Source organism: Fulmarus glacialis, unplaced genomic scaffold, assembly GCF_000690835.1.
Source record: "Fulmarus glacialis isolate BGI_N327 unplaced genomic scaffold, ASM69083v1 scaffold13561, whole genome shotgun sequence".
Lineage (NCBI taxonomy): Eukaryota > Metazoa > Chordata > Aves > Procellariiformes > Procellariidae > Fulmarus > Fulmarus glacialis.
The window spans coordinates 16,983-28,214 of NW_009194814.1; the positions used below are offsets into that span (position 1 = coordinate 16,983).

The 11,232-nt window shown below is 36.9% G+C and overlaps 1 protein-coding gene across 1 annotated transcript in view; it reads left to right on the top strand.

The window, feature by feature from the left end:
* LOC104084157 (zinc finger protein 532-like) overlaps positions 1-11,232 on the top strand; it is a gene marked incomplete at its 3' end in the record, with an annotated part of 24,962 nt that overhangs the window by 3,329 nt on the left and 10,401 nt on the right. The window contains 2 exon segments of the mRNA XM_009587892.1: positions 5,355-5,536; positions 8,477-8,653. Of these exon segments, the coding sequence (XP_009586187.1) occupies positions 5,355-5,536; positions 8,477-8,653 (359 nt within the window).

An 11,232-nucleotide genomic window follows, 5' to 3' on the forward strand; every position in this document is an offset into this window, starting at 1 on the left:
ATTCCTGGGAATCGCACAGCAGCGTGCAGGATAAAGGTTTTTAAGTCCTGCAGTTAGGAAAACATCTACTAGTCATAGAAGCGCAGACAGGTTCCTGTCAGAATCTATTCACTAAACTTAAGACCTATTCTGTGGCCATGAAGCAGTTACACTGCACCCACCACTGCAGACAGTAATGTAAAGAGATATGAATGTGGAAATGATCTTGAGTACATGGATTATGTGGCTCTGCCTCAGCTCCTGCTTTACTAACTGGCTAGCGGACTTAGGCTGAAATTGCCTGGATTCACAGTGAAATGCCATGTGAGTGAATTTCTGTTTGTAAGGTACTACAGATGTGTCTGCCTAAAGCAAGTTTATTTAAGCTTTTTGTCAGAGAGAAGTTAGCACAATGTATTCCATCCTTAGATCTTGCTGCAGTTTCGAACAGTATCTAACAGCTGACCATGAGTATATTCTGCACCAGCTCTTGAGTTACTTAATACTCACTGTTTTTTAGCTGACTCCTTTGCTGGTGCTTATTGGTGTTAGATTTATCTTTTTTTCCATAATAGGTCCATTAGTTATCATTTGGTATGATAGGATCCAGTAGTCCTTGTGAAAACCCTGTTGTTCTTGATACTATAAAATCAAGCAATTAATAAGGCACCAAGATAAAGCAAGTGGATGAGGGACAGACAAATATACTGAGAATAGGTTGGGAGGATGAGGTAAGGATAAAGTGAAAAAAATGGACAAGAACAAAGATAAGAAAGTGATGTACTTGCTTTTTGTGGGGGCCTTTGTTTGTATGGACAGATAAATTAAACAGATTTGTAGAAACACCTTTTGCCCTTTCCTGCCACCTCTGGTTCTTCTGCCTTGTTGCTGCCAAGTTTGCTCTCTATGCATGTCCTGTTAGATACTGTTTACCCTGGTGATTTACTACGGGAGAGCAACTGAGATCTTCATAGAATGTCAAAATATAACTGCAGTTAGGTGCAAAGATAAGTATGGGTACGCAGATACTGCTGTTCAGGGAGGAAAGCTCATGAAGGTACAGAAAACAGTCAGCATTGCCTACTACCTGTCAATGTGTTTGTGTTTCTTGTTGGAAACTTGCTCTTTTAAGAGCTGATGTATGAACAAGGCCTTAATACCTGCTTGCTAGGCCATGGATTTCCAGGTTTTAAAAACTCAAAACCCAGCCTTGTTGCTGCAAAGCACTGGAAGAAAAGAACATATTCATGTTGTTCCATTTTAAAAAAACACTCTCAATAAACGTAGTTTTAAATGTTCTTTGTTAAATATCCTCTTAAAAATTAATTAAATATTTTTCTTAGTCCTTTCCATATATCAAGCAGCAGTTTTCAATGCTGTGCTGGTTTTTTTCACATTGCATTTTATTACATACTGTAGTGTTGTAGCTATACGGAAATGCCCAGCATGGAAACTGCTTAACTGAGCAGTTGCTTTAGTTTAGCTTGCTTTTTGTTCTCTTTTTGTCCATCTTTTGTCCCAAGCATTGCTGCAAGGCTAGTGTTTGCTGAAGAAAGACTCTGTATAGGCATTTATTAATAAATATTTTAGTACTTTTTCATTATATGTTACCCCTTGAAAAGCTTGGATGAGAAACACTGTGACGTCTATTTTCCTTCTTAGTGCTTGGCACTGGCTTTTTGTTGTAAAACTACCATTATTTTAGGGGGAGGGAGACAGGAAAGTTAGATGAAATTGATATTTTAACTTTGGAAGGAAGGAAGAAAGAATAAAAATAAACATTTGGATTTTGCAAACAAATAATAGGAAAAAAGTTATTTGCAGCTTGCCATTCTTTCTAGTGCCCACCTAATTGCTCTTGAAATGGAGGCTGTATACTGTTTTATGTTTTCAATGAGTCTAAGCAATAAGTAGCTGTTACTTCTTGGTCTTCCTAAACTCCTGTTATGAAGATAGAATGTTTCTTTTAAAATAAACAATAGTAAAACAGCACTAGCAATTAAAAGATGTTCCCTATCAAGTGTTACCTTTCTGTAATATTTTACTTCCATTAATATTCCTGTTAAAGGGAATGGGACCACTCACTGACAGGTTTCCTGGCTGAGTGAAACCCTCATCTACTCACTGGGGGAAAAAAAAGTAGCAAACCTGGGCTAATTAATGTTAATGTTCATCTTTACAGATATAAGTGTATAGCTCCCATGGAAAGTACATAGCTCATTTCCCTTCATACTCATAATTCTTGTGTATCTTTATTTTCCACCTCCACCATTTTTTCTTCTAACCCTTTTTTTTCTGAAACTTTGACTTTAAATGCAGGCAGGTGATGATTTTCACAAACTGTGTTTTATTTTGGTATGGGTTGGAATGAGAGAACTGGAAGTTAATGCCATCTTAAGCCCAAAATAAAATGGTAAGCAAACATGCTGAATTTCAGAATTTCACAGTAGATTCTTCTTGTTCTACTGTAATCAGTTACAATTAAGCATTTTACTGTACTCATCAAAATAGCAAACCAGTGGCCTTAACAAATAGCATTATTGGCATTTTGTGTCAGTCTGACTTACTACCATTACAGATGAATCTTGCAGGCTGCTTGTTGCAAAATCAGAGAGATACGCTTAGTTGGGGTTGAAATGTATGGCTCTTCTGTGGCATAGCATCCCGGTCTCCTTTTGTAGTGCTGCAGACGAAAGGCTTTGGAAGGACTATGAAAACCCCGTATGTTTCTATTATTGGAATAAGAAGTTCTGTTTTGCTGTTTTCTTACGTAATCAGATAATACTCCAGATTCTCCAGTATTATGTTGCTGCTTATTAGTACATGAGCGGCAAAAGGTAGATTTTAGGAATGGTACTGAAGCCAAGTAAATGTGGCAAGCACATTTTAAGTAGAGTTGTGGTTAGTCAGGATTTTGCCTTTAAGCCTGAGCTGAAGACAAAGTTAGCATCCCAAACGAGTTCTGTTCAGTGTCGGAGGCATGAGTCGGTGGTTCCAGCCATAGCTGTTTGGTCAATTGAGGACGAATATTTGGCATTTCAAAGTGAATATTTATATGTGTCTGAACACAATTTCAGACTTACTGTGTTACAAAGGCTCTAATCAGGCTGATAGTTCCAAATCCCCACAGATAGATAACCTCAGGCAAAGCCTTCCGAAAGGGTAGTAAATGTTTCCATGCTATCTACTAATCTTTTAGGCTGGCATTAGTGCTAATATTGAACCTGAATTTGAGTAATGGTAGATTTTCTTTGCTTAACTTCCTCTATTTTAATGTTTTGCATTTCGCCATCTTGCTGTCGTCAGGACATTTGAGAACTATGTTTGGATGGAGACTGTGTTCAAACATATCAGGCCACCATGTTCACAAAGTAAACATTAAAAGTGAACCATATGAAAATACGCTTCTTGCTTCTGTGTGTGTGACCACAAGATGTTTCATGTTAACATTTCTACTTAAAATTGCTGTTTTTAAAAAAAGAGTCAAAGTATTTGCATGCAACCTCAAAAAAAGCATTTAGATTAAGCTATTTTGGAAAAAGAATAAAAATGGAGTGTACAGATTGTAATACAAAAATATATTTGTTCTTAGAATATCAATAATACTGTAAAAATGCTAAGGCAGTTAAGTTACTTTAGACCTTGATATTAAACAGTGTTCTATTTGCAAAAAAAAAAAAACTTTTTTGCAGTGATTATAAAGGCTTTTTCCTTCCGTCTTTGGAGTTAGTGACTGTCTCCTGTTGATTAAGTGGGAACAGGTTATTTGTTTTACTGGCATAGTTGCCAATACTAGTAAGTCAGACTCCTGTGAAAGCTATTTGTAACACTGTACTATTTCTTCTACAATGGTGGCTTTGATTCTGCTATTATATGATCTGGGTATTACTGTTTTTTAAAAGAGATTTAAAGTTGAGAGTTGCCTAAATTGGAAAAAGGGGGTGACTTTTTGTGAAGCACCTGTCTTTTACTAAGAAACTATTATTTCTTAATTATTTATTTCAGGATTTCTTCATACATCGGTTAGTAAATAATTTATAATGCAGCTCTGGAGATCTTGTTTTGTTCTGTATTCTTGCAAAATGTAAGAATCGCTACATCTGCAAGACTCTTACAGATAACATTTCTAAAAATACGCAAATCTCATGTTAAAAAAATACCCATGTCATGAAGGAGTCTTGGTTTTGTTTTTAAATCTTCATAAGTCACTGGTGAGATTCATAAGTCCCAAATCATAAGAAATAATAATAATTTGAAAAACCTTACAAAGCAAAGTCTTACGAAATGAAGTTGAGTTAAAGTCCTGTTCTGCAAAGACTTGTATTTGTGCTTGACTTTGAGACCTTGAGTGTTTCTGTTGAAGTCAGTGAAGCAGCTTCCATGATCAAAGTTAAACAGAAGCGTAGCTCTATACAGGATGTCAGCTATCTGCTTAGAGATTTTAGAGATGTATTCTTGTAAATGAAACATTTTCTGGAATGCTTTTACAGGTTTGGCTCTTTGTGCCCTCCAGTGATAGAAAGCAACTGTGAGCAAAAGTGAAGCCTGTTTACAGCTGGGTTGCACCATTTGCATTTCATCCCAAAAATGGCACAAAGCACCCAAAGAATTTCAGTGTTGCTGATTTGGCATATGGTCAACATGTAGTTGAAGATTTTTTAAAATTACTTTTTTGTAACAAAATACAAGAAAAGAATTCGTTTATTAAGTTACTCCTGCATGTAGAAAGATTGCCCTGCAAAGAAAAGTTTTGTAAATATTTTATATATCTCTAGTTTTTACTCAGATGCATAATATGGTGGTATAATGCAGATGATGTATTCTAGACTGAGAAAGATATTTTGAAATTATCTGTGCACTTTCTGCCTGATAATATTCTGTTTTATTGGTATTACGGATATTACTATAAGAATTCGTCAGGAGCAAGGATCAAAGAAAGTGAAGATAGTATATTTGGTGGCTTTGGTGGTTTTTACTTTATGTGGTGCACTGAGTTAAAACCGTAAGGTTCGATTCTCAAGTTGTACTTAAGCCCCTTGCGCTATTAAGGTAAGGCACCTTAGTAAAATTGCACCTTGTGAGGCACCTAAGTAAAATTTATATAAACCAACATGCATCTCCCATGGTCAGTGGTATGTAAAGAGCTTAGTTGTGTCAGAATGGCCAGAATGCCAGTATGTCTGGTTGCCAGTATCTGCCAGCTCTGTCCTACAAGATTTGTCAGTAGGGCCTGCATTTAGTACTTGCCTACTTCTTTTGGTTCACATCAGTCATAACATTTAACCTTTTATTTGATATATTACAGTGTTTGACACAAGACGTTGTGTATAGCTGAACCAAACCTTTTGTTTCATCTGTTTTGGTTTATCGTTTAGAAGACATGCAATATCTGCCAGATGCTGCTTCCTAACCAGTGCAGTTTTGCATCACACCAGAGAATTCATCAGCATAAATCTCCATACACGTGTCCTGAATGTGGAGCAATCTGCAGATCTGTCCACTTCCAGACTCATGTCACTAAGAACTGCCTGCATTATACCCGAAGAGTTGGTTTTCGGTCAGTATAATGATTACTTTTGTTGTCAATTTATGTATAATTTATGCTTTTAAAAGTAATTTTCCATTTTCATAAGCATTGTTTGTAGAATACAGCTTCATGGGTTTAAGGTTGTCATGGCAACAATGCTATTAGTACTACAAATTTTGGAATAAATACCACATTAGGATTCTGCTTTGTTTTGAGCATCTGCTTTTGTATGTTATTAAATCAGAATATTAGCTAATCTCATCCAGCCATAAAATACCAGATTCAGGACTTCACAGTTTATAAGGTCTAGAGAATTCAGACGTATTTTCTTAATTTCAGGTTCTTAAAGAAACTTTTTGAGTTTTTTCAAAACATTTAATTTTAGATTGTTCTCTCTGATAGAACAGTCATTTTCAGTATTTACTGCCAGAATTTATTATCAAGATGCTGATGGGCATACTGCGCCTGTCTGGTTGCTCTCTTTTCTGTGGGAGGTCAAGATTCTTCAGCTTTACATCACTTGAAAATTACCTTTCTCATTCAAACAGCCTGGTCTTTTGGTTCTTCTTTGTTCCTCTTCAGTATCCCTTTTATTCTTATGTTTCCCTGTAATGGCAACTCACTGAGAAAATGGGGATCGGGGCATTTCATGGAAATGTTAAGTTTTGAAAGGCTTGAAAAATTGTTTTACCTTAGAATTTTACTCGCACTGAATGGCAGGCAGCACAGCAAGAGATCAGAAGAGCAACCCGTACAGCCGAGCTTTGCTCAGCGCTCCTAAAACATTTCCACTTCACCCTGTCTGACTGGAGAAGGGTGATTTAAAATCTTACCAGCAGGCAGCTTCTTCCCCCTTAAGGTGCCACAAGTTCATTTGCTAGGATGGCTGTGAAATCTTCCACTAAGGGAAGAAAGCATTTTTACTGCATCAAACCAGCTGCTGTGGCAGTCTGTTTTCAGATTGAATCCATGGCCTGACATGACTCGCAGCTCTTTGCGTTTCTTTGGGTTCTTCTCTTTTATTCTTTTTTCCCAAGCGGTAGTCTGTCTTGTCCTTATCTTACATCTGCTACCTTCACTCTACTTCCCTTCCCTCTAATCTGTGTCTCTTGGGTTTGTACACAGAATCGTCTTCAGGGGCTCCTGGCTTGCACCTGTAACACCAGAAGACTCATAAATCCTTCACCGTGAATCTAAACTAAAGTTACTAAACTTTTCAAGATGTATCATAAACATCTCATGTCACACTAAGTCAGAATTTCTGTATATGGTGAGACTAAACCAAAAATACCTAGGCAAAGAGAAGCAATATCTGGGAAAATTAATGTCTTCCTTCTTAGATTCCTCAGCATCTCCTTATCACCATGGTGTATTCGCTTGAGGAACAGCATAACCCGTCTTGCCTTTCCAAAGGACCTCTGTTCGGTTTGATTTCAGTGATTTAGGCTAGTTGTCTGAACTAAATCAGCTGAAAATTTTAACCTCAAGTTTAGTTGCATCCTTCCAAGTTGAAAACAAGAAAGCTGTTATAGCAGTCCAAGAAAGGAATGCTTGTTCTCTAAGAACTGTTTTAATATACAATGGTGGATGCTGAGGATCATTTATTGTGTTGCATCACTAGAGAATAAAGTCCAGACAGGTTGGGATGGGGAGGCGAGAGATGCGACCCAACTCTCTTGAGGTGACACCTTAGGAGTAGATCTGTTAATGAGAGGATTGTGCTTTGTACCGCTATGAAGAAATGTTCATCTTTGTATAAGCAGAAAAGATCTTAACAGACCCAAAAAAGACGAGGACCATTTACTTTAGAAAATGTATTGGTAAGCAGAAACTAGATAGATATAAACTTGATTAATAGTATTAAGAATGTAAATTAAGTGCTCAGAAAAGAAAGGATGACATTTCATAAAATTCAAAGGTGATACATTTTAAAAGGAAAATGGGATTCTTGAATGCAATGTATAACTGTATTTCCTGCTGTATTGCTATCATCAGAGCATTAAAACAGTATCGAAAAAAAACTTGATTGTTATATGACAACAATCATACTACCATGATAGATGCCAAAATTAAAATTTTGGAAGGGTAGAGGTCTTCTATGTTTAAATGGTAAAACTCTTACTGCAAAATACTAGTAAATAAGAAATTTGTTCATTTGACAGGTTATTTTGTAATTGCTTATTGCAGTATGTTCTTGGACTTATTTGGTAGCATTCAGTGCTGGAGATGTATGGCACTAAAAGGGACCATTGTGTATAGAAATTCTTATATACTAATATTAATTCAATTTTTTAATCATTTCATTTTAGAATAGATGCGGAAAGGTCACAAATTTTCGACACAGCAGAAGTATGTTTTTGAAAAATATTTTCAGAATTCCAGTCTGATAGATTGATCTGATTGTAGAGATTCAGTTTAGCTGTCCTGAGTTTTTGTTTTTAAATCCACGTGCTGATTTGATTACATGTACGGAAAATCATTGCTAGTATGTCTTCATTAAATCTAAACAAGGGAAATGGTGGAAATGTTTTCCTTACTAGTTTTCCATTTTGGTGGTAGTTTCTAAATTGCTGTGGCGTACCTTGTACAATCCATTGCATGTGATAAAAATGCATTTTGTAAAATCTCTTTACAAATTTGCAGAGGTTTTAAGCATTCTTTTTACAATCAATAGAATATTCCTCTGTCGACTCTTCTGTTTTGTTGTAATGCCATAAAAACTTGTTCTGACTTCATACCTCTTAGATTTTCAAATTAAATTCAGGAAATTTCTTTTTTCTTACTTTCTGATATGCAAATCTCTGTTTATGTTGATTCTTACTGGGTTGTTTAAATTGACAATTACATAGTTTTATCTGGTCGTATATATATGTTTATCTCTTCCACTTGCTTGAAAATCAGTGTTGATTCCATTTCTTTCGGTACTGCTTTGGGCTAGGCTGAACTGATTCTCTTCCACTCTTTTTGCAGCTGCGTGCATTGCAATGTTGTATACTCTGATGTGGCGGCACTCAAGTCTCATATTCAAGGTTCTCACTGTGAAGTCTTTTACAAGTGTCCTATCTGTCCCATGGCATTTAAATCTGCTCCCAGCACACACTCCCATGCCTATACACAACACCCGGGTATCAAGATAGGCGAACCAAAGTAAGCAAAATTAATCTTCTACTGCACTTGCCTGCATTTTAATAACTTGTGAAATTGCATTCTGTCCTGTGCTTATAATATTAAAAGTCACATACTGTACAACCAACAGTTTGTCATCCTGTTGGTAACGTGCGGAGTTCGTGTAATGTTTTCATAAGTTTTTAGCTGGCAATTTATTTGGCAAAGGTTAAATTTCCATGAACATAGCAATAGCAGTTCTTTAAACACTGCGTGCTACATGCTACAAGAGAGTAATACAGTAATTACAAAAATTATTCGGACAGGCAGCTAGTATGTTGCTCGTTCTTATTTTTTAATCTGCTTAGCTCATCTGCATTTTTCCTGTGAATTAAGATAATTTGATTCCAAAAAGAACTGGTAAGACTCATTAGGGCTTATGCAGTGGTTTTCATAACATCTGGTTGAAAAGGTGGGAAAAAGTGATTTTTTTTTTTTTTTTTTTTCTATTACATGCTCACAGATAGTCATCTGGGTGAATTCGGAAAATCGGTTCTTTCAGTGCCATCAGTTCACAGGGGTCAGGGTGCGTACTTGTGAGAGATGGTTTTCGAAGTGCCAGTTGTCTTCTCTGGGCTGACCTCGGGCGATTCTCACGGGCTGCAGCCGCCTGCGGCACACTGTCCTTCTGCTCAGGCAGCCGCTCGCTTGTCAGGTGGTGTTTCTCCTGCAGGTTCTGTTATCCTTTTTCTGTCTACTAGATTTTTCTTCAGGAAAGCCGTAGGTTTTGGGAGTGGTGAGCTAGGTTTTTGCTTCCCTAAGACAGTCATGGCTCAAGGAGAGCAATTCCAGTGTGTTACTAAGCGAGAGGTGCCAGCCTTTAAACCATTTCCAGTCTTGCCCCTCCAAATCAAAACAGATGCATTTATAGAGCTGTTTATATAAGCTTTTTTCCGATACGTAATCTCTTTTTTCTGGATTAAAGCAGAACTAACTCTGTTCTGTAGCTGGGAAGGTTGTGCGTAAACATTGTGGTTTACTGATGGTGGTAACACAGGGCACGATTAGGAGCTCGGCTTCACGGTCTTTGTTTTAAAGATGTTGAACATCCAAGGCCTCCAATGAAGCCAGTGGGAGCTGCAGGTGCTGATGCATGTGAAAATCAGGCTTCAAATCTCATCGGTCTTAGCCTGATGCCTTCTCATTGCAGGCCTTTTTCTTCTGTCTTCTTTCTCCTCTGTCAGTACCAGTGCAGTATTGAGAGTAAATATTCGAGTATTTAACTCCATGTTGTTTCTCAGGAGTGCACAGAGCACACTAGTACTTTTTAACAACTTGCAGACTCAAGAAAATAGAAAGCGGATGAGAGAAACAAGGTACCATGTAATGTAATAACCAGATTTCAGAAGAATTTGGTTTATCACTGTTTCTTCTAACATATTAACAGGAGATTTATTCTTTAGGGTGTTTAAACCTTCATTAAAGCAAAATGACAACAAACTTACTTACTGTGTCTGGTACCAAATTAAGACTTTTCCACCCAGTGACAAGTGATGCCTTGTTTTAATTCAGGATGGTATCTTCAGTGAGAGGCTTTGAAATACCAACGTTTAATCTAAAACTTGTTTCAGATTCCCATAATTTTCATTAGAGAAAACCAAAAGATTAAGGTCACCATTTGAGTAAGATACTTCACATATGAAAAGTGCAGAAGATTTCTTGAATTGTGCTTGGATCTGCTGAACTGTTTCTGATCAACTTCGTGAATTAAGTATTTTGCATTTGTTTTCTTTACATATAGATGTGCTCATATTGTATTCTTTTATGAATTTATTTTGATTATAAAAAGATAAAATAAAATTTTATAAAGTACTATTGTATTGTAATAAATCATAGAATTCATAGTCGAGTGCTCCTCTTAAGAAGTGGTGTTTTCTTTAAATTTGCCAGTTTTAATCAAGATGCTATCTTAAATGCACGCAGAGTCACTAGTAGGATTTTCCCAGTCTTCACGGTGTTTGGAGTTCTTTGCTTCCATTTCACAAGCATCTGTATGGTGTTGCCACCAACACTCTAGATGCTCACATTGACTGCTGTTTCACCGTTTAATAAGGTCTATTTCAAGCTATCAGGACCTGTGGTTTTCCTCAGAATTAAGTACATGTATTTCTGCTACTCAGTAGCAATTTAAAAAGGAAATGTTTTTGTTGTTTAAATTAGTTGGTTTCTGAGGATACTTCTCACATATCTTGGTCAAGTTGACATCAAATGTTTGTGACATTTTCTGGTGAAAAAATACACGGAAATCCACATTTGTCACCATTTTTTGTGACAAACTCTGTTTTATCTGCTGTAATGTGCTGTGTTAAAATCACAGAACAGCCCAGGTTGGAAGGGACTTCAAAAGATCATCGGGTCCAGCCTTTCATGGGAAAGGGAGCTGAGATGAGATTATAGAATCATAGAATCATAGAATCATTAAGGTTGGAAAAGACCTCTAAGATCATCAGGTCCAACCATTAACCCAACCCCACCATGCCCACTAAACCATGTCCCTAAGCGCCTCATCTACACGTCTTTTAAACACCTCCAGGGATGGTGACTCCACCACTTCCCTGGGC